Below are 27,780 nucleotides of genomic sequence, written 5' to 3'. Positions count from 1 at the left end.
GGAGAGATTTGTAAAGAATTTAGGACTCAGGTGGACCTGGATTCAAATCCCAGCTGCATCCCAACTAGCTGTGTGAACTGGAGCACACTATCTAACCTCTCTCAGCATCAGACTCCCTGTCTGTAAAATGGGCTGTTACTCTATCACAGGGTACTTGGAGGGTTACTGCCATGCCCAGCCCAGACAGGTACCTGGTAAACACTGCATGAATGAAACAGAGCCCAGTGGGGTAACTGGTTTTGGTGGGGCTGGCTCCAAGGATCAAGGATTGTGTGAACATCTCATTCATTCGCTCCTTTACTTATTCATTCCTCTAACAGATGAGTACCAGGCACTGTTTTAAGTGCTTAGGATACACAGATTCTTGCTTACCTTAGCTCAAAAACCTCCTGGGAGCCTTCCCTGAGCACCAAGACTGGGTTGGAGTGCCCCCCTGGCATCCCACAGCCCTCTGGCCACACTGGAGAGCTCCTGGAGGAAGCGACCAGGGCCTGGCAGGTGGATGAATGGAAGGCAGGAGGCCAGCCCCGAAAGCCTGGTGGGCTCTGCCCATCCAGGCTCCCCACCTCTCCTGTAGTGCCAGTGACTATTACCTGAGCACCTTCTGAGTGCAGCCTGAGGAATCAGCCACCGGCCTCCAGCCCTGCCCCAACTCCAGGTTGAGAAGTCCTCTCCAGAGACCTTCCACTTCACCAAGGAGCCCTGAGTCCCCTCAGGGTGGGCTTGGCTCCACTCAGCACACCTTCCCTGAGCCTCAGCTCTGTGTCCAGCATTGTGCCAGACGCTGGGGACACAGATGCTCAGATTCCCCCTATTCATGAAGTGCTCCAGATTGGGGGGGGGGGGCACAGTCAGCAACAGTAAGGATGTGATGGGATGGTGGGACGCTGCGCCTAGTGTGTCTATGAGGAGTCTCCTCCCAGCCAGGGGAGAGGGAGGAGGGGAGGCTTTCAGGAGCCTGCAATAACAGAGAGAAGAGGAATTGAGCCAGATTTTAAGAAAAGGTGGTGTCGATGGGAAGGTCACTCCCAGGAGAGGGGCCAGTATGTGCAAAGATCCTGAGAAGAATAAACACATAGGTGCCAAGCTCAGGAGGATGCAGATAGTTTTGTGTGGTTAGAAGGAAGAGTTCCAGGGGAGAGTAGGGACCTAGAAGGGCTTTGAATACAAACCTCAATACTAACCCTGAACCCAGGGGTCTCATCACCCTTCCCACAGTTGTCTTCCAGCCATCCTTCCTGACCCCTCTCCTGCCTCCACTCATATTCTGAATCCTCTGGCCCAACAGAGATCAGTGACGGCATGGAGGTCTCCGATGAGCTCTCTGTGTGTTCAGACAACAGTTATGATGCATACACCAACAGCACCACCACCCCAATGGACCCCCGGGGGACTGGCAGCCATGCCAAGACCCTCACAGACCGGAGTCGCCGTTAGCCGAAGAGCTGTCTTCCCAGCCTGTACCTAAGGTGGAGACCAGGGAACCCAGAAAAGCTGGCATAAGTGTCTGGATTGGAGTGCTCTGGGAGCTGGCTCCACGGCCTCCGCATTGTCTCCAGGCCCTGTCCACCACTGTCTCTCAGGGGTGCTCTGCTCTCCCCTGAGGCCCAGCTGGGCCAGAACTACAACCTCTCAGATGCCCCTGCAGGCCTGGGGATCTTTCTTCTGGGAAGTAGGGGCCTGAAGCCTTCTCTTGCATCCTGATCTGGAAGCTCTGCTGGGTCACTGGGCCGGGCCAGGCCAGGCCACACCCCCTGTGGCAATGGAGGATGGGATGCTCCCGTGTGAACATCCTCCTGTTTGTGCTGTGAGGGAGCCGACTTCTCTGGGTGTAGCCTGCCTCGAGGACCTGGGGCTGGGCCTCGGCCCCTAGCAGCTCGGCTCTTCACATCCGTCTCAAAGCACAAGGAGGTTCGCCTCGGAGGAAAGCCGCTGCAGCAGTGGAGATACTCCTCCTGACCAGCTCCCACCGCGCTGGCCCTGCCCCAGGAGAGGGCCCACGCCATGTTCCCTAGGAGCAGCTGGAAATGGCCAGAAGGGCAGGCTCAGGGCAGAGTGGCCCGGAGGCTCAGGAGATCCACAGACTAAGACCACCTCAGTGGCCACAGGGCAGGGCCACCTGGGAAAAGAGTTCTGGTCAAGGGTGTGCATGTGGCCAAGGAGGCTACAGTGGAGGGAGCCTGAGGGGTCTTGGCCAAGATGATTAAAGCTGCCATCATGACATGTCATTTCTGAATTGTCAGTGGGAGGGTGCAGACTGAGCTTGCTGGGTTTGGGAGTCAATCTTGGACCCATGATTTGAGGAGGAACCATTCTCAGAAATGAATGAAAAAGTGGCAGGGTGGTGGATTCCTTAACAGACCTGGGACTGGGGACTGGTCTCCCGATATTGTGGTTGGGGAGATGGTTTTGAAGAGGTAAAGTGACCGTCCAAAGCCACACAGAACAGGGGGCACCAGAATCCCACCCAGGCTCTTGCCCCAGAGCATGTGTGTGCCTCTGTAACCATGCAGGAGCAGCACACCAGATCTGGAGAGGCAGGACTCCTGGGCCCAGCGCAGGGGTGGGCAATGGGACTAGGAGGTCCGCTCACAGCCACATGAGGGCTTTCTGAGCTCTCTGGCCTGTAGAGTGATAGACTCTCAGAAAGGAGATGCATCTCTACCATGGCGGAGATTTGGCTTGGAATACTCAAGCTTTGCAGCTGACCAAAGCAGGCCCACCCCATTCCGGGCACATTGGGGTACCTAGGCTGAAAGCCCCCATATGGTCCCTGGGACCACAAGTGTCCCTTCCTATCTTTTTTTTTTTTTTGCACACTGCACATATCTTATTTTAAAGCCTTCCTATCTTTTAGTCCTTGGGTCTCTGCCCTCCATGAAGGGGGCCAGCAATGGAGTCAGGGAAGGTCTGTAACTCTCATCTTTGTCCTGAGTCTGTGATATTGGGTAGGTCCTAAGGAACAAAGGGGGGAAGCTGAACCCTAGCACCAGCCAGCATTAAATAAACATGGTGCTTTCTGGGAGCCAAGGGATGTGTCTCTTCTCCAAACAGGGGTCGTCTTCTGGATAGACTTCTTGGAGTCTCGGTGATTCTGCCACCTTCTTGGAGGAAAGAAAGAGAACTCCTTCCCAAATGTTGAAACGCAGGCTGCCCGCCCCCCTACTTTAACTAATAGGACTGCCCTTCAGGAACTGGGGAGGATTTACCTCACTTTCCCCCTATAGAGCATCTGCCAAGTGCTTCCCTTCCTGGGGCAGAGGCCAGCTCTGCTTCTCCTTGGGTACAGGGAGTATGAGTGAACTCCAGAGCAACTGGGTCTGGAGTAGCCTTCACCACCTTACCCAAAATGCCTGAGAAACTACTGCAGCCTCTGGCAGGCCCACCAGGAAGGTGGATTTGACCTTTCAATGCCAGCTCTTCCCTGTCCAGTCCACGCCCCTGGCCATGATGTCCCAGGCTCCTGGCCAGACTTGGGCAAGCTGAGACATCCGGGAGTTTTCAGGAGGGCACAGAGCAGGCTGGGAGTGCTGTGTGGAACGGCCAGAGTCCCACTCTCGCCAGAGCCCTACACTGTACCCCCCACTCCCCAATGCAGAGGCAGGGAAGCTTCCTCCCCTCAGCCCAAACAACAGACGGAGGACAGATGCCATCCCCAGCTTGGACAGATGGCTAGGCCTGTCTCCACCCTCAACGGAGCCCACAGCTTATAGTCAGCCCTGGCTCCTACCCCTTGACCTGAAGAGTTACTGAGAACCCTACCTTCCTGATGTCCTCTCCTTGTCTGCAGAGAACAGTCTGATTACCCATTCAAAGGGAGACAGAAAATGGGTCCCCTGCCCTTCACGGCCACCCCCTGTAGACCCTCTTCTTCCTTTCTGCCTTAGACCGCAGTGGGTCAGGTCTCCTCCAGGCTGAGCCCATGCTCCACTTCCTCCAGGGCCCTCCATGAACTCTCAGCCCTTCCTTCCCAAGTATATAATACATATAAAGGTGCCCAAATCTAGAGGTCTAAGCTGGCAGAGGTATAGGATGCTGAACTCAACCATAAACAAAATCCAATGCACAGAAGCATAGAAAGCAATTATCCTGCAAGACAACTGAGGACTGAACGGACTGCAAAACATCTGAGGACTGGTCTTTTTCTAAATTTGAGAAAGACCAAATACAGAAGGCTGGGAGCCATGGGAGTGGTCCAGGAGCTGCGGAACTCTCCCAACTGGAGGAGCCTATGAGACCATTGTTTACACCCCCCTCCACTTTGATAGGGTGGGTGGAGTTCTACTTAAGGGGCTCTGGCCTTCCTGCAAGATCACCCCAGGGTCCCAGCCTATACTGCCTAGAGCCTTTTACCTCCAACAAAGGGACTAAGCAGGAACAGCAGGGCGTTGCCACACACACACCTGGCCTCACTGGCAGGGTCTGTAGCTAGCAGGCCAGCGACCCAGGCTCTATAAATACCTGCTCAGCTATAGCCAGATTCCCCCAAACTACCAGGCACGTAAAGCCTACACAGAAATCACTTCTACAGGGACCACTTTCTTACAACAAAAAGTGAGACTGTATAGAGAAGGCTGGCGGCCGTGGGAGCTCTCCAGGAACAGCGGGAAAACTCCAGGGCTGGAGGGCCAAGTGAACACCATTGTTCACGTCCCCCTCCACCTCCATAGTGTAGGTGGGGCTCTATCCATGTACCTGGCTTAACTGCAAAGGTTGCTGCAATGAGTTCCCAGACAACCACTTGAGCCCATTTTGGCTCCAAAGGATGCAGGCACAATCAACAGGACATTCCTATGTGCACCTGCCTCCCCACTTGGAGCTGCTCCGTCTCGGCAGGCCACTGCTTTATATACCTTAGGCACTGGCCCAGCTCCCACCGCCAGCCAAAACCACCTGACACATACAGTCCACACAGCACCCACTTCTACATAAGGCCACGTTTGCAAGGCTGGAAAAGACAATTGTTTTTGCTTAATTCATATAAACACATAGAAAGTCAAACAAAATGAAAAAACCAAAATAAAAAATAATGAAAAGACAGCATATCTTTCAAATGAAGGAACAAAAAGAACTCTATCCAATGTCATCTCTATAAATTTAATAAAAAAAATAAAATTTATAGCCTGACCAGGCGGTGGCACAGTGGATAGAGTGTTGGACTGGGACACGGAGGACCCAGGTTTGAAACTCTGGGGTCACTGGCTTGAGCGCAAAGTTGCTGCCTTGAGTGTGGGATCACAGACATGACCCCATGGTCACTGACTTGAGCCCAAAGTTTGCTGGCTTGAGCAAGGGGTCACTCGCTCTGCTGTAGCCCCCCAGTCAAGGCACATATGAGAAAGCAATCAATGAACAACTAAGATGCTGCAACGAATAATTGATGCTTCTCATCTCTCTCCCTTCCTGTCTGTCCTTGTCTGTCCCTCTCTCTGTCTCTCTGTCTCTCTCTCTCTCTCTCTCTATATATATATATATATAGAGAGAGAGAGAGAGAGAGGAAGAGAGAGGAAGAGAAACAGAAGGAAATGGAGATAAGTAATTTGGCAGATATAAAATTCAAAGTAATTGTCATGATGATGCTCAGCAAACTCATGAGTGGAACAGAGGAACCTAGTGAGGGCTACCACAAAGAGTTAGAAGCTGTAATAAATAACCAAGCAGAACTGAAGAATACAATGACAAATGAAAAACACATTAGAGGGAATCAACAACAGATTATCTAAGACAGAACAGATAAGTGACTTGGAAGATAGACTAGTGGAAGTCACCCAATCAGAACAGCAAAAAGGAAAAAGTATTGAAAAAAAATGACTAGTTTAAGGGACCTCTGGGGTAATATCAAGTGCCCAAATATTCATATGATAGGAATTCCAGAAGGAGAAAAAAGAGAGAAAGGAACAGAAACTTTTTTAAAGCAAATAATGGCTAAATCTTTCCTAACCTGAGAAACAGACATCCCAGTCCAGAAAGCAGAGTTCCAAACACAATGAACCCAACGAGACCCACACCAAGACATACTGTAATTAAAACGGCAAAAGTTAAAGAGACAACCTTGAAAGAATCATGAGGAAAATGAATTACAGACAAAGCAAACACCATAATGCTTGCAGCTGATTTCTCAGCAGCAACTGTACAGGCCAGAAGGGAGTAGCAGACATCTTTAAAGTGCTGAAAAAAAGGAACCTACAATCTAGAGTAATTTGCAAAGCAAGGTTATCATTTAGACTTGAAGGAGAGAAAAAAGAGTTTCCGAGACAAAAATTAAAAGGGTTCATCACATTTAAACTAGTTTTACAAGAAATGTTAAAGGGTCTTCTTTAAATAGAAAAGGAAAGGTCATAACTAGAAACAAGAAACTATGAGTCCTGGCCGGATAGCTCAGTTGGTTAGAGCACCATCCTGAAATGGTGAGATTGCAGGTTGGATCCCTGGACAAGAAACAAACAGATCAACCAATGAATGCATGAATAAGTGGAACAACAAATCCATGTTTCTTTTTCTTTCTCTCCCTAAAATCAATCAATAAATAAAAAGAAAATATGAGAAAGGGAAAAATCTCACAGGTCAAGGCAAATATTTAGTAAATACAGTGAATCACACATCTAAAAAGCTACTATAATGGTAAAAAAAAAAAAAAAAAAAGTATCAAACTACAATATGTAGGCCTTGTCCGGCTGGCTCAGTGGTACAGCATTGGCCCGGTGTGTGGAAGTCCCAGGTTCCATTCCCAGTCAGGGCACACAGGAAAAGTGCCCATCTACTTCTCCACTCTTCCCCCATCTCCTTTGTCTTTATCTCTCTCTTCCCCTCCCGCAGCCAAGGCTTCATTGGAGCAAAGTTGGTCCAGGCACTCAGGATGGCTCCATGGCCTCCGCGTCAGGCACTAGAATGGCTCTGGTTGCAACAGCGCAATGCCCCAGATGGGCAGAGCATCGCCCCCTAGTGGGCATGCCAGATGGATCCCGGTCGGGCACATGCGGGAGTCTATCTCTCTGCCTCCCTGCTTCTCACTTCAGAAAAATTAAAAAAAAAAAAAACCACACACACACAAAAAAAAAAACAAAATAAAAAAACTACAACATATAGTTAGAAAATACACAACACCAAAAGATCTAAAATATAACATCAAAAAGATAAACCATGTAGTGGGTTATAAAATTGTAGTCCTTGTCTGGCCTATGGTGGTGCAGTGGATAGAGCATCAACCTGGAACACTGAGGTCACCAGTTTGAAATCCTGGGCTTGCTTGGTTAAGGCACATATGACAAGCAAGCAATGAACAACTAAACTGAAGCAACTATCAGTTGATATTTCTCACTCCCTCCTTCCTATTTCTCTGTAAAATCAATAAATAAAATCTTTTAAAAAAATGCCTTGCAGCTTATATGTATAAACTGCTATAGGTATAGAATGATATAACACATAAACCTCATGGTTGCCACAAGCCCAAAACCTACAAAATATACACAAAAACCAAAAGGAATCCAAAGAAAAATAGCAAACCACAGGCAAGACATAAAAAAAGGAAGAAGAAGAAGAAGAAAAAGGAAGAGGAGGAGGAGGAAACGGAAAAGGAGGAAGAGGAAGAGGAATAAGAAGAAGAAACAGGACTATAAAAATAACTTAAAAGCAATTAACAAAATGGCAATAAGTACATACATTATCAATTACTTCAGATGTAAGTGGACTAAATGCTCCAATAAAAAAAATCATGGGATGACTGAATGGATTAAAAAACATGACTTGTCTAATGCTGCTTACAAAAGACTCACTTCAAATCGAAAGACATACTCAGACTGGAAGTGAAATCTGAGTAATGATTTACTTTCCTAAATCATTAAGGGAAGGAGCCTTACATGACAATTAGGGCCCTGGCTGCGTTGGCTCAGCAGCAGAGCATTGACCCAGCATGTGGATATCCCAGGTTCAATTCCTGGTCAGGGCACATAGGAGAAGCAACCATCTTCTTCTCCACCCCTCCCCCTTCTCTCTCCCTCTCTCTATCTCTCCTTTCTCTCTTCCCCTCCTGCAGCCATGGCTCATAGTTTGAGCAAGTTGGCCTCGTGTGCAGAGGATGTCTCCATGGCCTTGCCTCAGATGCTAAAATGGCTTGGTTGCCGAGCAACAGAGCAGCAGCCTCAGATGGGCAGAGCATTGCCCCACAGGGGGCTTGCCAGGTGGATCCCAGTTGGGCATATACAGAAATCTGTCTCTGTCTCCCTGCCTCTCACTTAATAATAATGATAAAGGAATATGACAATTAGGCCAGATGGACTTAGTGGTGTAAAGCAGCAGAATACACATTCTTTTCAAGTACACATAGAATATTTTCCAGGATAGACCACGTTAGTTCAAAAAACAAGTCTTAATAAATTTAAGGAGATTTAAACCATATAAAGCATCTTTTCCAATCACAATGGTATGAAACTAGAAATCATAAGAAGAAAACTGAAAAACACACAAGCATGTGGGGACTAAACACTACTAAACAATGAATAAGTTAACAATGAGATCAATAAGTAAATGAAAAGATATCTTGAAATAAATGAAATTGAAAATACAATGGCCACCCCTCAAATCTATGTGATATAGCCAATGCAGTCCTATGAGGGAAATTCATTGCAGTAAAGGCCTACCTAAAGAAATAAGAAAAATCTCAAATAAATAATATAACCTTACACTTATACACGTAAAAAAGAGAAAAAAAAAGCAAGCCAAAATGAGTAGAATAAAAGGAAATTATAAGAAAGATTAGAATGGAAATAAACAAAATAGAGACTAAAAATACAATTAAAAAGATCAATGAAACTAAGAGCTGGTTCTTCAAAAAGATAACCAAAATTAATAAACCTTTAGCCAGAATCATCAAGAAAAAAAGAGGGCCCAAATAAATAAAACCAGAAATGAAAGAGAAGTGAAAACTGACATCATAGAAATACAAAGGATTATAAGAAAAACTACAATTATATGTCAACAAATTAGACAACCTGGAAGAAATGGATAAATTCCTAGAAACATATAATCTTCCAAGACTGAATGAGGATGAAACAATATTTGAACAGAACAATAACTATTAATGAAATAGAATGAGTAATCAAAAAACTCCCAACAGCCTGACTAGGAAGTGGCGCAGTGGATAAAGTGTTTGAAAATACAATGACCACCCCTCATATCTATGTGATATAGCCAATGCAGTCCTATGAGGGAAATCCATTGCAGTAAAGGCCTACCTAAAGAAATAAGAAAAATCTCAAATAAATAATATAACCTTACACTTATACACGTAAAAAAGAGAAAAATAAAGCAAGCCAAAATGAGTAGGAAAAAAGGAAATTTTTTCTTTTTTTCTACTCATCTAGGAAATCAACTACAAGTTGATGCTTCTCATCTCTTTCCCTTCATGTCTGTCTGTCCCAGTCTGTCTGTCTTTCTCTCCTTCATTAAAAAACAAACAATTCTAAAAAACTGAAAAGGAAGAAAACCTCCCAAATTCATTTTATGAGGCCAGTTTTACTCCAATACCAATACTAGAAAAAGAAGCTACAAAGAAAGAAAATTATAGGCCAGTATCCCTGATGAACATAGATACAAAAGTCTGAAACAAAATATTAGCAAACCAAATTTAGCAATACATTAAAAAGATCGTACACCACTATCAAGTGGGACTTAGTCTCAGGCTGCAAGGCTGATTCAATATCTGCAAATCAATTCATGTGATACACTACATAAACTGCAGGAGAAGAATCACACATGATAATATCAATAGATGCAGGAAAACGCATTTGACAAAATCCAACATCCATTTCTGATAAAGAACTCTCAGCAAAGTGGGGCTAGCGGGAACATGCCTCAACATAATAAAGGTCATGTATGACAAACCCACAACTAACATTATACTCTATGGTATAAAACTGAAAGAAAGCTCTTTTTCTAAGATCAGGAACAAGATAAATTGTCTACTTTCACCAGTTTTATTCTACATAGTATTGGAAGTCCTACCTACAGGAATCAGATAAGAAAAAGAAAAAAAGCATCCAAATTGGAAAGGAAGAAATAAAACTCTCATTAGTTGCAGATGACCTAACAATAACACTATACAGAGAAACCTAAAGAATCTGCCAAAAAAAACTATTGGAATAAATGAATTCAGTAAAGTAGTGAGACACAAAATTAATATTCAGAAATGGGTTGCATATTTATACACCAATAATAAACTATTCAAAAGAGAAATTTAAAAAATAGTGCCATTTGCAATTGCATCTAAAAGAATAAAATACCTAGAAACAAATTGAATCAAAAAGGTGAAGGGCTGCCTGTCCCAGGCAGTGACACAGTGGATAGAGTGAGTGCTGGACTGGGATGTGGAAGACCCAGGTTTGAAACCCTGAGGTCACTGGCTTGAGCGTGGGCTCATATGGTTTGAGCAAGGCTCACCAGCTTTAGCCCAAGGTTGCTGGCTTGAGCAAGGGGTCACTATGTCTGATGTAGCCCCCAGTCAAAGCACATATGAGAAAGCAATCAATGAATAACTAAGGTACCGCAACAAAGAATTGATGCTTCTCATCTCTCTCCTTTCCTGTCTGTCTGTCCCTATCTGTCCCTCTCTCTTCTCTCCGTCTCTGTCACCAAAAACAAAACAAAACAAACAAACAAAAAAATGGTGAAGTGCCTATAGCCCTGGCCTGATTTAGTGGTAGAGTGTTGCCTGGTGTGTGGAAGTCTTGGGTTCTATTTGCAGCCAGGGCACACAGGAAAAGTGCCCATCTGCTTCTCCACCTTTCCCCTTCTCCTTTCTATCTCTCTCTTTCCCTCCTGCAGCCAAGGCTCCATTGGAGCAAAGTCGGCCAGGGTGCTCAGGATGGCTCCATGGCCTCCACCTCAGGCGCTAGAATGGCTCCGGCAGCAATGGAGCAATGCCCCAGATGGGCAGAGCATCGCCCCCTGGTGGGCTTGCCAGGTAGATCCCAGTCGGGCACATGCGGGAGTCTGTCTGACTGCCTCCCTGCTTCACACTTCAGAAAAATACAAAAAAAAAAAAAAAAAAAGTGAAGGGCCTATACTCTGAAAACTATAGACACTGAAGAAAGTAACTAAAGAGCACACAAATAAATAGGAGGATACACCTTGCTCATGAATAGAAAGACTGACATCATTAAAATATTCATGCTATGCAAAGCAATCCATATCAAAATACTAATGACATTTTACACAGAACTAAACAAATAATCCTAAAATTTATATGGAACCACAAAAGACCATGAGTAGACAAAGAAATTGTGAGAAGAAAAATGTTCTATGTATCATGCTACTTTTGTGTGTGTGTGTGTGTCAGAGAGAGAGAGAGAGAGAGAGAAACAGAGAAGGAACGGATAGGGATAAACAGACAGGAAGGGAGAGAGATCAGAATCATCAATTGTTCATTGCGGCACCTTAGTTGTTCATTGATTGCTTTCTCATATGTGCCTTGACTGGAGGGTTACAGAAAACCGAGTGACCCCTTGCTCAAGCCAGCGACCTTGGGTTCAAGCTGGTGAGCTGTACTGAAACTATATGAGCCCGCACTCAAGCTGGCGACCTCGGGGTTTCAAACCTGGGTCTTCCGCGTCCTAGTCCAACTCTCTATCCACTGCACCACCGCCTGGTCAGGCTATATCATGGTACTTGATATCAAACTATACTACAAGGCTATAGTGATCAAAACAGCATAGTACTGGCATATAAACAGACACAGATCAATGAAACAGAATAGAGAGCCCAGAAATAAACCCACATCTATATATATAGTCAATCTATGACAAGGAGACAAGAATATGCAATAGGATAAAGACAAATGCTGTTGGGAACACTGAACAGATACATACAAAAAAATGAAATTGGACCACTACATCATATACAAAAATTAACTCAAAATGTATTAAAGTCTTAAATGTAAGACCTAAACCCATCAATCTCCTAGAAGAAAACATAGGCAGTAAACTCTTCGTCATCACTTTTTTTTTTTAATAAATAAATTTTTATTTTAATGGGGTGACATCAATAAATCAGGATACATATATTCAAAGAAAACATGTCCAGGTTATCTTGTCATTCCATTCTGTTGCATACCCATCACCCAAAATCAGATTGTCCTCCGTCACCTTCTATCTAGTTTTCTTTGTGCCCCTCCCCCACCCCCTCCCTCTCTCCCTCCTTCCCTCCCCCCGCCCCCCATAACCACCACACTCTTGTCCATGTCTCTTAGTCTCGTTTTTATGTCCCACCAATGTATGGAATCCTGCAGTTCTTGTTTTTTTCTGATTTACTTATTTCACTCCGTATAATATTATCAGGATCCCACCATTTTGTTGTAAGTGATCCGATGTCATCATTTCTTATGGCTGAATAGTGTACCATGGTGTATATGTGCCACATCTTCTTTATCCAGTCTTCTTTTTTTTTTTTTTTTTTTACAGTGATTATAGCCTTTAAGCAAACTCTTGGCCAATACAACAAGAATCCATAAAAGAGTAGTGTCCTTAACATGTTCATCAAGTCCAAGTTGGCCCCAACACCATGCCAAATCCCTGAAAAATGCAACCCAACCCCAGTTCAGTCTGTTAGGAGCTATCACAAGGATCAGGAGTCCAGGAAAAGTCCACATCTAGGAAAAGTCCGCATGGCACTGGAATTGTCACAATTCTATACTTTGCAGCTCACGTCCAAGTCCCAATGACCGCTGCTTCTAGCTGGTAATGATTCAGGTAGACTGGAAAAGTCATCTCATCTGCAGCATGTGTGGAGATGGAGCTTCTGTTCTCCTCTGCCTGGAGAGATGAGGCCAGGTTGCTTTTCCCTGGAGCTCTGCGACTGTGGCTTGGTAAAGAGAACCTTGGGATACACTAAGCTGGGTGGCAGAGGTAGATTCATAATAGAAGTTGGCAAAGGGGGAAAGAGAGCTCTAAATTAGGAGTAGGTTCCAGCCTGAAATATGAGTGGGGCATTGAGGTAGGAGGAATAAAGGAAACACTATACATTAAACAAAGCAGCAGAAAATAGGACTGTCAACACCCACAACAGAGATCTTCGAGGGAAGAATAAAAAACCTGACTATTCAGGCAAGACATGGTTAAGTGGCCCTTGTGCGAATGAGATCAGTTTACCTGCTTCTTGGAAGAAATACCCTAGGCTCGTCCACAGTGTCGTAGATGGGGCTGACGGCCCTGGGCACCGTCAGCCTTCCGTGGCAAACCCCAGCTTTCTGGGCAAGGTTAGGTCATAGGTGGTTGGAGCAGGGCTGGAAGAGACTGAACCCTCCCTTAGAGGAGCGAGGAGGAAGCCTACCTTCCAGTGTCCCTGTTTCCTCACAGCAGAGGCATTGTCATCACTCTTAGCAATATCTTTTTGAATATGTCTCCTTGGGCAAGGGCAACAAAAGAAAAAAATAAACAAATGGGACTACATTAAACTAAAAAGTTCTTGCATAGCAAAGGAAACCATGAACGACCTACTGAATGAAAGATGTTCCCGAATGATATATTCAATAAGGGGTTAAAATCCAAAATATATAAGGAACTCCTACAAAACTTTAACACCAAAAACCCCCCCCAAAACAAAATAGCTGATTAAAAAATTGGGCAGACTACCTGAATAGACATTTCTCTAAAGAGGACATACAGATGACCATCATATGAAAAGATGCTCAGCTGACCTGTGGTGGCGCAGTGGGTAGAGCATTGACCTGGAATGCTGAGGGCACCAGTTCAAAACCTTGGGCTTGCCTGGTCAAGGCACATACCGGAAGCAACTACTGTGTAAATGCTTCCCGCTCCTCCCCTTGCCCTGTTCTTTTTTTCCTGCTCTTTCTCTCTCACTCTCTCTCTTCTCTCTAAAAATCAATGAATAAAGTCTTAAAAAGAAAAGATGCTCACCATCACTAATCATTAAGGAAATGCAAAATAAAACCACAATGAGATATCACTTCACACATGTCAGAATAGCTATCATCAATAAATATCAAATAATAAATGTTGGTGAAGATGTGGAGAAAAGGGACCCCTTATTCATTGCTGATAGGATTTAAAATTAGTGCATCCACTATGAGAAACAGTATGGAGGGTCCTCAAAAAATTAAAAGTAGAACTGCCATACAATCCAGCAAATCCATTTAAAGGCATTTAACAGAAGAAAACAAAACCACTAATTCAAAAAGATACTGTATATGCATCCTGATGTTCACTGCAGCATTAGCAGTGATAGCCAAGATATGGAAGCAACCTAAGTGCCCATCAATAGATGAATGGATAAAGAAGATGTGGTCCATGTATACATGGATATTATTTAGCAACAAAAACGAAGTTTGCTATTTGCGACAACCTGGATTATGTTAAGTGAAATAAGTCAGACAGAAAGACAAGGACAATGTAATTTCTCTTATATGTATGTATATTCTAAAAAAAAAACAAAAAACAAGCAAATGAATAAACAAAAAGAAAAAGGTCCACAGATAGTGAGAACAAGCTGATGGTTGCCTACAGGGAGAGAGGGTAAAGAGTAAGAATAAAGAAAAGTAAATAAATAAATAGACCCTGGTCAGGTAGCTCAGTTGGTTAGAGCGTTGTCCCAATATGCCAAGGCTTCGGGTTCCATCCCAATCAGGGCACATACAAGAATTAACAAGTGAAAGCATAAATGAGTGGAACAATAAATCAATGTTTCTCTCTCTACCTTACTGTCTAAAATCAGTCAAAAAATTTTTTAAAAAGTCTTTAAAAGGTGCCTGAATCTCTCATATCCTTTAACAAAAATCAATACATACTGTCCTATTTTTAGGCAGAAGGGGGATATACCGTTCCCTGGAGCAGGGTCCACAGAACACTCTCTACCAAGGCCTCAGGGCACATATTTGGCCATCACAGTGACCCAGCCCATCATGGCTCCTTCCACAGTCTGGGCCTACCTGAGCCTGGCCAGGCAGGTTCCTGCAGCAGCCAGCCTCAATGACTCTTCATGGCACAAGGCTTTCTGTAAGATAGATCAGGCATCTGGATTATCCCTCCTGTCAAGATGAAAGCCAGGGCCAAGGAAGAGGCTGGCCTAGGGCTTCGGGGCAAGTCAAGGCAACAGCCAGGACTAGGACACAGGTGCCTCAGGCCCACTGGGGTTCATGTCAAGACATTCTCCTCACAAATTGCTGTTCTCTTTCATGAAGCCAAATACCCTCACCTGCTCCATGGACACAAGGACCCCAAGCCCTGGGACCCTAGTAGAGGCAGAAAATGATCTACCAGCAGTCTATGGAGTCGCTTCCCTGTGACTCTGGAGACCACGCCAGCCAGGAGCTGAGTCATTCTCTCCACCCGAACCAGGACTGTCCAGAAGCACTATGCCAGTCCTACTGTGCCCTCTCCAAGGTAGGCACACTGTTGAGTGAAACCTCCTCAACTCACACCACACCACAGAGGACCATAGGATGTCCGCCCACAGCACACAGTCCATGGACACAGACCCCTGTCGTACACATACACACTGCCCACAGAGACACACCCCTGTCACACAGAGAAATGAACAATCACACAGAGACACAGAGAGTCAGGGACACACAAGGCGCATAACCGGATGCATGGGCCCACAATGATATCTACTATCATCAAGAACACAGACACGGCCCTGGCAGGTTGGCTCAGTGGTAGAGCGTCGGCCTGGCGTGTGGAAGTCCCGGGTTCGATTTCCGGCCAGGGCACACAGGAGAAGCGCCCATCTGCTTCTCCACCCCTCCCCCTCTCCTTCCTCTCTGTCTCTCTCTTCCCCTCCCGCAGCCGAGGCTCCATTGGAGCAAAGATGGCCCGGGTGCTGGGGCGCTGGGGATGGCTCCATGGCCTCTGCCTCAGGTGCTAAAGTGGCTCTGGTTGCAAAAGAGCAACGCCCCGGATGGGCAGAGCATCGCTCCCTGATGGGCATGCTGGGTGGATCCCGGTTGGGCTCATGCAGGAGTCTGTCTGACTACCTCCCCGTTTCCAGCTTCAGAAAAATACACACACACACAAAAAAGAACACAGACACGACACTGGTCACACATGGGCAAGAAGGAAACTGAGACCTCTGAGCTATGCAGTCACATTCTTAGTTTCACCTGCAGCTACACGGTTACCCTCACCCCAATGCTATGCAGCTGCCAAAATCCACAAACACCTCACTCTCACAAAGGCACCTGAAAACCCCTGAAAGCTCACAACCACCAGATTACACACCATCTCCCAGGAGAGGCACTCCTCCTCCCCACACCTGTGTATCACTCAGGGGCAGAGCCAGTGCCAAGTCACCCCAATCCAGGCACGCAGATGCGGAGCTGCACAGTCAATCCATGCTTACTCCTGCCTCCTCTTTCCCTCCCTTTCAGGGCTGGTCCAAGAGTGGAACAAAAGCCCAGTGTCCCCTCTTTCCTTCCCTCTATCCCCCACCCCAGCATCCAGCCCCTTTGTGCTGTTGCAGCGGAGCCTGAGCAGCAGTCTAGGCAGAGCGGCAGGGACACTGGAGCCCAGAGTCCCAGCGGCAGAACAGACAGGAGTGGGTTGCAAGAGCAGCAGCTGTGAGGCACCTGGGAGAGGGCGTGGCCAGGTAAGTGCTTAGGGCACAGGGCTGCCCCAACTGTGTGGTGTCCACAAATTTAAGTATGTTTGTGTGAGTGGGTGTGGGTGTGCAAAGAGGCAGAGTGGCATGTCAACTTTTAGGGGCTGGACCCCTCAGTCTGCACCAGGACCTGTATGGCTTCAGGTGTCTATATTCTTAGCTGGAATGGGAGAATGCTGGATGGAGCCCTGCCTGGAATCTCTACCTTCCATGTTCCAACTGGGCACCCTCCAGCCCGGGGATCCCCAGGGTGGAAAATGGGTCTGCTATCCTGCGTGTCCACGGTACCTAGAGCTGTAGACAGCTGTAGAATGAATTTTAAAAGCACCGGTGCACTTCCCAGAAGAATATGCCCTCACTCCCCCAACAGCTCTTTTTGTCTTAGGACATCTCTACAGGGAGAAGTCCCTCTTCATGGTGATGAGACCTACCCTCTTCGGTCTCAGCTCAGAGTGTGGCTGCTTTCTCAGTTCAGGGAGAAAACAGATTGGGGGCAGCATGCTCTGATAACCTCTCTCCCTGCTTCTGCTTTGCTTCTTGGGACACGCCCCCACTCTAATGTGGCTGGGCTGCTAGGCATGCAGAGTCTGGACCCAGGTGCAGCCCCTCTACTTGGGCAAAGTTAACTTCCCAAGAACCTGCCCACTGGAGAGCTCATTTACTGTGATTCTGAGGCAGGGGACCCACCGCCTGGTGTGACCCGGGCATGAGCAGTGAAAGTCAGGCTGACAGTGGGCAAATCTGATCACCAGGGTAGAGCAGTCAGTCTCAGAGGAGGCAGAGCATCTGGGATCAGGAGACTGAAGAAAGACATGGGGCAGAGGCCAGAGCTGTGCTCTCCTGGAGTAAGTTACCACATAAAGGAGTGAGCTCCCTGTCCCTGCAGGTGTGCAAGCAGAGGGTGTATGTTCATAATGGCCAAACCATGACTGGCACAGCCCTCCAGTCTGTAGAGTGCTTTCACAAACACCCCCCACTCTTTGATCCTCACAGCGACTTCTGAAAGGCAGGTTCCCTCTGTGTACTTGTTTCCTGCATGACAAACAAAAAGGAGGGTGGAGCTCTAAAGAAACTTTTCATGGTTGTGAGGATCAAATTAAATTATATACAAAAACAAAACAAAACAGACCAAAAAACTAAGTGTGCTCCCTTCCTCTTAAGCAACATAAAGGACATTTGTTGAGTTTGTACTATGCACCCAGCACTTTTCATACATTCTATTTAAGTCACAACAACCCTGTGAGATATCATGGGTATTATGATCCCATTTCAGGTGAGGAAACTGAAGGGAAGTGATTTGCACAGGTCTCACAGAGTCAATGTTAGAGGCAGGATTAGAATCTGGTTTAGTTCATAGAGTCAACTTCTTTCTATTTCTCCATAGTGCTTCCTTGAAAACAGAGAAGGCCAACTTTCCTGTCGGCCTAGGTTCTAACCTCATATCCTCCTTCCCCCTGGGCCTCTGCACAGGCTGATTTCTCAGCTGAAGACACTCTCCCTCCACCCCCCCTCCCTTCACCTGGCAAATTCTACTTATCCTCAGTCTGAAGGTCCCCTCAGGGGTACCTTCCCTGACTCTCCTCTCCACCTGGGTTTAGTGCCCCTCTAGAACTCCCCTGATAATCTTACTTCCCATGGACCCCTACCCTCAAGCTATGAGCTCCCAGAGGGCAGGAACCAAGACTGGTTGGCTCACTGCCTGGCACAGTAAAGGGTCTCCATACATACTTGTTTAATACATTCACTTGACCTTGAACAGGTATTGAGCACCTGCTATGGGCCAGATCCTGTGCTGTTGGGGGGGGGGGGGGTCAGATATTAAACAGAACAAACAATCAGGGTTTGTTCAGTGGGGAGCACCTACAGGAGATGGCCAGGAGGCAGGATGGGGTGAGGAGAGAGGGGTAGAGTTACACCCCTCCATAATCACTGGGTCCCTGTGGGGTAGACTGAATTCCTTGACCAAAGGCTACATAGCTCCTTTCGGGGGCCCTTCCTTATACATTTATTTTGTACAGGTTCCAGTAGTCTCCCAGCCCTCCCCCTTTACCCCTTTGGGAGAGGTAAAGAGTCCTTGGAGTTGGGAGACACGTGGCACTGCTGCGTCTCCTGTGGGAGTCCCTAAACACTGTCTATGTAACCTTTCTTTTATTAGACTCTCAAGTTATTCCCAATTGAAAGCGTGCCAGCTGTCTCCTGTCCTTACTAATAGGACAGCGGTTAGCAAATCTGAAAAGCAGGAAGGGCAATGTGGCTAAGTGAGGGAGAAAGTGCTACAGCTAAGGCAGGGCGGCTACTAGCCCCTCCGGGCAAGGGGCGCGAGCTCCTCAGGTAGGCAGGGACTAGATCCTTGCAGCCAGAGTGGAAGGAAGAGCAGTTAAATAAATGAATGAAAGCACACTACTTACCTTTATGCCTGACTGTGATGAGGAACATTCTATCCTCTATTTGGCCCCCGTCAGGTGGAAGTTCCGACGCTGTGTCCTTTACCCAGCAGGATGTAGAGGGCCCCTTCCTGAAGGAGTCAGAGCCAGGCGCTGAGACCCCGAACGCGGGGGCCTCCACGTGCAGCGCGTCCTGCAGAGGCTCAGCGCCTACTGGCGGAATGGCACCCTCACCGACGTGGGGCTGAGCACTGGGCCGGGACTTTCCATGCCACCGAACAGCGCTCTGCCCGGGCAGCACCTACTTCTGCAGCCTGTCCACAGCCGGGCGGCCGGAGCGTGGCCTGGCCGTGGTGCCGGCGGAGCCCGAGACGCCGCGCGCGGGGCAGACAGGAGCGGCAGCGGCGCTGGCCGTGGTGCTCAACACCGTGCGCGGTGCGGAAGTGCGGCTGCGCGCGGAGGACGCGGCGGCCGCGGCGCTGGAGCTGGCCGAGCGGCTGAACGTGGCGGGTCTGCGCGAGACCTGCGTGCTCTTCCTCGGGGCCGCCTGCGCTCGGTCAGCAGCCTGGCGCTGCGCCGCGTGGCCGCAGCCTTCTTGCTCCCCTTTTTGACCGAGGGCTGCGGCCGCGCGCTGCGCCAGGCTTTCACTTAAGTGGTGCGCCCCGCCAGCTTCCTGGAGCAGGCGCCCGAGGAGGTGGCCGCGCAGTTGGCGGACCCGGCGCTGGTAGTGCCTCGCCGAGAGGCCACGTTCGAGGGGGCCATGCGCTGCGTGCGCCACTACGCGCCTGACCGACGCGGACAGCTGCGGCGCCTGCTGGAGCACGTGCGCCTGCCCTTGCTGGCTCCCGACTACCCTGGAGGTGGAGGCTGACGAACTGCTGTGGGCCTGCGGCGAGTGCCGCCCACTGCCGCTCGAGGCCGCGCCTGCCTCTTCTTGGGCCGGGAAACCGCCGGACTGCGAACGGGGCCACGGAGGTAAGCCACCCTGTACCCCCTTGTCCCTGGCTTTTGTTATTCCTGCATTCTTTAGCCACTCACTCATTCTTCCCTCATCCTTTAATTCATCTTTTAATCATGCTGCTGTTAATGAAATTTAGTCGTTCATTCAACAAGCATTATAGGCTTGGTGTTGGGCATTTGCCCTTGAGGAGTTAACAGCCAGTAGGGAGATATAGGGATCTCACACCTTGGATAATTTTTCCCTTGCCCATGCATCCATAAGTTTGAGTGCTCCCTTTGTGCAAGTCTTGTGCTGGGTCCCTGGGACTCAAGAGTACACTCTGGAAGCTCAGACTAGTGAGGGAGTAGTCCAAGAGTCTGTCATCCTCCTGGGGATAGAAGACAAGGGAGTCCTCTGACTTACTACTCTATGTCCCACAGTAAGCACGGGGGCCTGATGGTACAAACAAGATGCTCAATATCTGTCATGGGAATTAGGTAGGAAACCAATGGCTGAAGCATTTGGGAATTCTGGTGGGGTCAGAGGCCTGATGGGTCAGTGGGAGGGGAAAATGCTTTGCCGAAAGGGTGTGGCCTGGTTCAGTGGGATTAGTGATCAGAGTATGGGTTTTAGGGGTGGTAATAGGAGGGAAGCAGCAAAATTAGGGAGTGAAGATCAGAAACGATGAAGAAACTGGGTTGACAAACCTGGACTTGAATTCTAGCTCTTGCTTATTGGCTTGCATGACTTTGGGCAAGCCAAAGACTGTTAGCCTCATTTCCTCCTCTATAAAAGGAGCAATAATTGCTGCCTAATAAAACTGTAATAGATTAAACCAGGTGATTTTTCTAAGTAAGATTAAGGGCTTTATAAAGATTCTTTTCTTGTAACTTAGAGGTCAGTAAAACAGGTTAAAGACTAGTGACCGTTGTCCCATTAATAGCCAGAGGGAAGGTGAGAAGTGACAGAGCCCAGCACGGGTATTAGGATGGGGACAGAGGGCATGAAAAGGCAGGAGGACCCTACAAGGTGGTCAATGAGAGGGTGAGAGAAGGTTGAAACTTGGATGCAGATCAATGGATATTGGGCTTATCCCCATGACAGATTCATGGATTTAGCTGAAGTGATTGTGATCATTGGCAGTTGTGACCTCAAGGGGCTCCTGAAGTTGCCCTTCATCAGTGCCTACCACCCAGAAAGCCAGCGCTGGACCCCACTGCCTAGCCTACCTGGCTACATGTGCTCAGAATTCGCTGCCTGTACTCTCCGCAATGACATCTGTGTCTCAGGTGAGAGAGCAGGGCCACCTTGGGAGCCTCACAGGATTGGCTCATAAACACTGCCCCTTTGTTTTCCCATCCAGCTGGGCGATGGGGTTAGAGTAACCCAGTTACTGGCTGAAATGGTATGTAGTCCTGCAGAGCTAATCACTAGTGTGACTCCACTCTATTCAGTACAGTCTGCTTCAGCTCATATTAGTATTAATCACTTGTTTTTCGCTTACTATATACCAGGCATTATGCTAAGCAGATTACATTAATTAATTAATTTTCTCTACAATCCCATTTCACAGATGAGAAAACAGGCTCAGAGAGGTTAAGAATTTCCCAGTCTCAAAATTGACAAAGCTAGGAGGAGATTTGATACCAACAGATTGTGTCCTCCCTGCTATTCAGGCCCTAGAACTTTCTCCATTTTTCTCACTTAATTCCATCAAAGAATAAAACAGTCCCTGCTCCCCTGGAGTGCCCTGGAGAGGGGGACATGGACTTCACTTTGTCACAGAGCAGAACATAACGGGAACTCTGATTCCCCGAGAGCTGGAATCCTACTCAGGAATGTGGCCCAACTTGAAGGAAATAGCACAGGCAAAGGCATGAAGGCAGGAACATGCAGGGCTCTGAAGTGCAGATTGAGTTTATTTGGAAGAGGAGGGGAAGCCATTGTGGGTAAGGCAGGAAAGAGAGTCTGGAGTCAGATCGGGGAGTCTTTGACTCCAGGCCTAGGAGTTGATGTTGTAGGAGCTAAGGGTGCTTGGAAAGGATAGGGAGCAGAAGAATGAGAGAGGAAGGCCTCAGAGACCATCCAGGCTGCACTTTATCAGCAGACAGCCTATCCAATGCCACTCATGGCCTTTGAGCAACATATGGGGCCTCTGTTTGATGCTGCTGGAAATATACATGGGCAAGGGCTATGAAACAGAGATGTGGCTCAGGCTGAGGGGTGCAGTCACGATTGTCCCCGGGGAGGCTACTCCTAAGAGGCGAGTCCCTAATCAGGAACCCCAGAGCAGCCAGGTAGTGGGAGGAAGAGTCCACAGCCTGCACTCCAGTGCCTGGCCCCATGGAGTGTGCTGTGTCCTTCACTAGCACCAGTGTTGGGCTTGCGGGATGGAAGCTCTGGTTCTGATCAGTGCTCTGGCAGTGAAAGGCCATGTGATCTTCAGCAAGTCATTCCCAGTCCCATGTCTCATCTGAGTGTCCTATCTGTAAACAGGGTACAGTAACCCCAACACCTCATGGAGGGGTGAGAACGAACATGAAATCACAAAGGTAAAGGCAGAAGTGAGACAAAAGTATTGGGTTACCCTCTACCCCTCCCCGTCCCAGTGCAGGTGTCTCTGCTTTTCTCTGCTGCAGTACATTCCTGATACTCGTTTTGGGCACCTTTTGTACTTTTACCTTCAGTAGAGTTCTAAAGTGTCCCCTTTGCTTCCCTGAGCACAGAGCCTGGCACATCACCACAATGCACTCAGTAAAGATTAGTTCTTGCTCCTGAATCTCTCAGGCCTCCCCCCTCAAGAGTGTATGCCCATTGTCCTAACTCAGACCTTCCCACCACTTCTTCAAAGCACACTGTCCAGGTGACAGGCTCAGGAGAAAGTTCTTCCTGTTGTGTACCCTTAACCCTTCCTTGGGATCTGAGGGCAATAGCTGCTTCTCTCTCCCCAGGAGGCCACATCAACAGCGATGATGTGTGGATGTTTAGCTTCCATCTGCACACCTGCATCAAAGTGGCCTCACTGCACAAGGGCAGGTGGAGGCACAAGATGGCGGTCTTGCAGGGGCAGGTAGGGACATGCAGCAGTTGCTGCCCTGGGTCCCAAGGTAGCTCAGTTGGCTAGAACATCCTCCTGATATACCAAGGTTGTGGGTTTGATCCCCAGTCTGGGCACATATAAGAATCAACCACTGAATGCAAAAATAAGTGGAACAACAAATTGATGTTTCTTTCTCTCTCTAAAGCCAATTAAAAAAAAACAACTACCAGTTATCTCTGTAAGCTACATCCCAACTCAGAAATACAAATAAAAGTACTTCTTATAATCATTTAAGTAAGGTAATAAACCCTTAATTACTAGCTATTATTAAGCATTAGCTTGGTGCCAAGTATTTTACAGATCAGTTCTGCATTCAGTACCCATCCTAGAGACCAATCTCATTATCCCCAGTTAATGAGAGGAAGCCTGCTAAGGAAGGCACAGTAACTGCGTAGTGGCAGTGCTGGGATTTGCCCTGGGTAGGTCTGGCCCTTGTGCTGGAGTGGGATAGCTTCTGGCACACAGCTGGAGCCAGCCTTGACCCTGAACCATCTCCCTTGTCCTCACACACAGCTGTTAGAGGTGGGCGGCTTTGATGGCCTGCAGCGCCTGCGAAGTGTGGAGCGCTGTGACCCTTTCTCCAACACCTGGGCTGCCGTGGTGCCGCTCCCAGGGGCCGTGAGCTCAGCAGCAGTGGTGCCGCACTGGCCGGCTCTATGTAATCGGGGGCACCGGGCAGGATGGCATCAGCACAGACAAGGTGGGCATGGAAAGAGCACTGGAGGCCTGCTGTGTTGGCATCGGGTAGCGCTTTCCTCTCCTCATCCACTTTTCTTTTCTTTTCTTTTTTTCTTTACAGAGACAGAGTTAGATAGGGACAGACAGACAGGAACGGAGATGAGATAAGAAGCATCAATCATCAGTTTTTCGTTGCGACACCTTAGTTGTTCATTGATTGCTTTCTCATATGTGCCTTGACCGCGGGCCTTCAGCAGACCAAGTAACCCCTTGCTCGAGCCAGCGACCTTGGGTCCAAGCTGGTGAGCTTTGCTCAAACCAGATGAGCCCGTACTCAAGCTGGCGACCTTGGAGTCTCGAACCTGGGTCCTCCACATCCCAGTCCGATGCTCCATCCACTGCGCCACCGCCTGGTCAGGCTCTTCATCCACTTTTTCACTTAATCCCATCAATAGCCCTGAGGAGTAAGCCCCATGACTGAGGCAAAGAAATGAGTTCAGAGATGACCCTATGGTCACACAGTGGGTCAGCAACACAGGCCTAAATATTTGGGCTGGTACCGTATGGTTTCACAGATTAAAAATTAAGTGAGGGCAGGCCCTGGCCGGTTGGCTCAGTGGTAGAGCGTCGGCCTGGCGTGTGGAAGTCCCGGGTTCGATTTCCGGCCAGGGCACACAGGAGAAGCGCCCATCTGCTTCTCCACCCCTCCCCCTCTCCTTCCTCTCTGTCTCTCTCTTCCCCTCCCGCAGCCGAGGCTCCATTGGAGCAAAGATGGCCTGGGCGCTGGGGATGGCTCCTTGGCCTCTGCCCCAGGCGCTAGAGTGGCTCTGGTCACAGCAGAGCGACGCCCCGGAGGGGCAGAGCATCGCCCCCTGGTGGGCAGAGCGTCGCCCCCTGGTGGGCGTGCCGGGTGGATCCTGGTCGGGCGCATGCGGGAGTCTGTCTGACTGTCTCTCCCCGTTTCCAACTTCAGAAAAATAAATAAAAAAAAATTAAGTGAGGGCAAGAGTAGGATTAGTTGCAATGTTTTCCTACCCTTCAAAAACATTTATATACTGATTATTGAAAATTTAGAAAATACAGAGGAAAAAATCACCCATAATTCCCTCACCTGAGGATAACTATTAATATTTTGCGGCATTGTCTCCCAGCTTCCTCTGAATTGACTTGCTTTTGTTTTAGTTTTGCATTCTTATGGTAGAAAAATTTTGCATTCTGCTTTTTATTCTTCTTTAAGTAGAAACACTTCCCACGTGTTTAGCAACTCTTCACAGCTATCCTTTCAGTGACTGTGTAATAGTCTACCAACCTAATTTTCTGTTGCTGGACATTTAGGCTTTTTGTGAATAAAAATTAATCTTTGTCATGGCAGCTCTCTTCCTCCCCGGATGGTCTCATAGACCTGGGTCCTGGGGTTTGATTTTCACACTAGCATCACTTGCCCGTCTTATCCCTGACCCCGTTTCCCCTGCACACCTTCCTGGGACTGGCTGAGCTGCCCCATTTGGTACCCTCTCGTGCAGCACTGAATTGTTTCAGGCCATTCTGGGGGTCTCCAAAGAAACAGTCGAAACCGAGCACAAGTGAGCAAGCAGGTACAGATACGAACCGTCACAAATTATTAAAGGTGTCTTAAACACGTGTAGGACTGGGAGGCATGTGGACAGCTGTAGTCATGTGAGCTGCAAGGCACCCCATCTGGAATCTTTCATGACCTCAGAACACCAGGAAGAGGGACAGGGGGTGACTGACAGTGTATGCAGTCCGGAACACATGCCCCTGCTCTGAGGGGACCTGCTCTGAGGGCCCTCTGTAGCACCAGTGCAGACAGGACCTCCATCTCCTGGAATGGCGACCTCTCCTTGGACCTTGAAAGATGAGGACACTTTCCACAGGGAAGTCCAGGGGTAGGAGGAACTAGACTTGAGGGCAGGGACAGTGGATTTTCTCTCCCCTCCCAGATTCTACCTCAGGCCTGGCAGAGGCAAATATTGTGAATGAGTCCCCTTGCTGGAGGGCAGTGGGAGTGCATGGGCAGTGGTACAGTGTGGGGGGTAAGGCTTCACCACTGTCCAGCCTCCTGCCCGGCAGGTGCAGTGCTTTGACCCTGAGGAGGACCAGTGGAGCCTGCGGTAACCAGCGCCCTTCTCACAGCGATGTCTTGCGGCTGTCTCTCCCTCGAGGACACCATCTCCGTGGTGGGGGCCTCATGAGCAAAGTCTTCACCGACAGCCATGGTAAAGATGTCTGGGGGGAGGCAGCTGTCCTCCCCAGCCCCGTGGTAAGTGGAGGCTCCCAGGTATGGCCCTAGCACAGGTTCCATTCATGCGAGAGAAGACCCACTGCGTCTTGGAGATAGTGAGTCCTGTGTCTGATTCCATTCTAGGTGGTTTTACACAGTTCTCTAGCTTTGTCCTCACAATGACAATCAGCCTTGCATTTCACAAATGAGCAGACTGGCCTTAGAGAGATTGAGGCCCCAGTCCAAAGCCACCAGTTACGCCCATAATAAGCTAGAGCCTGGAACCCCAGTCCGAAGTGCTGTAGCCCTGCATGGGAGACTCTTGGTCTAAATGACCTTGCACTCTCTTCTGTCCTGAAGGTCACCAGCTGGTAGCCTGTTGTGGGACGGAGGAGAGGTGGGTGGCACGGAGAAGGAACTTGCTAAGTTTCTTTGCCCCAGTGATATCAGAGAAGGGAGGCCCAGGCCCTAGATAGCCCTGCATTCTGAGATCCTCAGATGGTGGCAGTGGTAATTACTGTCATTGGAGTGCTTGTTGTATTCCAGGCACTATGTAAAATACTGTACATGCTTAACCCCATTAACTGTTAAGGGGACCTTTTGAAGAAGGTACTATTGTTCTCACTTTGCAGATAAAGAAACTGAGGCCCAGAGAGGTTAAGTGACTTGTCCGACGCTATTCATTTAGTAAGGATCAAGCCAGAGCTTCCTGTCTTCCACCGTTTTCTGCCTGTCTACCATCCAGATTGCTTGCTCATACCCTGTGTGTCAGGGTTTTATTGTCTGGCCTGGTCAGCTAGGGACAGAGTGAGCCCCAAGCTGGACCTCAAAGCTGACTGTCTTTCTGTTTGTCCACCCAGGAGAGCTGTGGCATGATTGTGTGATGGGAAGGTCCACATCCTTGGTGGGCAGGATGATCACGGGGAAAGCACCAACGGGGTCTTCACCTTTGACCCCAGCAGTGGGCAGGTGGAGGCCAGTCGTCCCTGCAGTGCTGCACCAGCTCCCGCGGCTGCGTCACCATTGTCCAGAGCCTGGGAAAGTGATTCAGACTTGGACAACCTGAGCCAGGTGGCAGAGAAAGGAGAACTTGGCTCATTACTCCACTAACCTCATGGCACCTTCATGTAAACAGCCCCTTGTCTCCTTTCTTGTAGAACTAAAAACTCATTCAAAGGTTGGGTCTGTGTTCCGGCTCAAGCCTACTTTGCCTAGAGAAGCATGTTACTTGCTTTGACTCTTTACAAAGCATCTTCATGTTACCTTATTTACATTTATAATAGCAGTGGGGACATAATTTTTTTTTTTTTTTTTCATTTTTCTGAAGCTGGAAACAGGGAGAGACAGTCAGACAGACTCCCGCATGCGCCCGACCGGGATCCACCCGGCACGCCCACCAGGGGTGACGCTCTGCCAACCAGGGGGCGATGCTCTGCCCATCCTGGGCATCGCCATGTTGCGACCAGAGCCACTCTAGCGCCTGAGGCAGAGGCCACAGAGCCATCCCCAGCGCCCGGGCCATCTTTGCTCCAATGGAGCCTTGGCTGCGGGAGGGGAAGAGAGAGACAGAGAGGAAAGCGCGGCGGAGGGGTGGAGAAGCAAATGGGCGCTTCTCCTGTGTGCCCTGGCCAGGAATCGAACCCGGGTCCTCCGCACGCTAGGCCGACGCTCTACCACTGAGCCAACTGGCCAGGGCAGGACATAATTTTTAAAAGCATGAAATATTTCATGTATAAAAGAATATATAGTTTGTACAGTTTAAGGATAATAAAACATCTGTGTTCCTACTACCTAGCTTAAGAATTAGAATGTTAAGAAATGCCGAGATAGG

General features: G+C 48.3%; 2 protein-coding genes across 6 annotated transcripts in view; both read left to right on the top strand.

The window, feature by feature from the left end:
• Positions 1-2,228, top strand: part of GDPD5 (glycerophosphodiester phosphodiesterase domain containing 5) — a 96,164-nt gene extending 93,936 nt beyond the window's left edge. For all 5 annotated transcript variants that reach the window (XM_066369019.1, XM_066369025.1, XM_066369032.1 and 2 more), the window contains one exon: positions 1,289-2,228. In XM_066369019.1, the coding sequence (XP_066225116.1) occupies positions 1,289-1,437 (149 nt within the window). In that variant the 3' untranslated portion in view covers positions 1,438-2,228. The remainder of the gene's footprint in view (positions 1-1,288) is intronic.
• A 13,366-nt stretch (positions 2,229-15,594) lies between these two features.
• Positions 15,595-26,995, top strand: KLHL35 (kelch like family member 35). The gene is given in 18 exon segments (XM_066360097.1): positions 15,595-15,652; positions 16,442-16,564; positions 19,068-19,160; positions 19,163-19,235; positions 19,237-19,526; positions 19,529-19,841; positions 19,843-19,904; positions 19,907-19,964; positions 21,034-21,218; positions 22,881-22,999; positions 23,543-23,670; positions 23,672-23,729; positions 25,799-25,879; positions 25,882-25,903; positions 25,906-25,988; positions 26,810-26,823; positions 26,825-26,922; positions 26,925-26,995. Coding segments are annotated over 18 exon segments (1,929 nt in total).
• Positions 26,996-27,780: the final 785 nt, after the last annotated feature.

This window comes from Saccopteryx leptura, chromosome 1, assembly GCF_036850995.1.
Source record: "Saccopteryx leptura isolate mSacLep1 chromosome 1, mSacLep1_pri_phased_curated, whole genome shotgun sequence".
NCBI lineage: Eukaryota > Metazoa > Chordata > Mammalia > Chiroptera > Emballonuridae > Saccopteryx > Saccopteryx leptura.
This window is presented reverse-complemented; position numbering and strand designations above follow the sequence as displayed.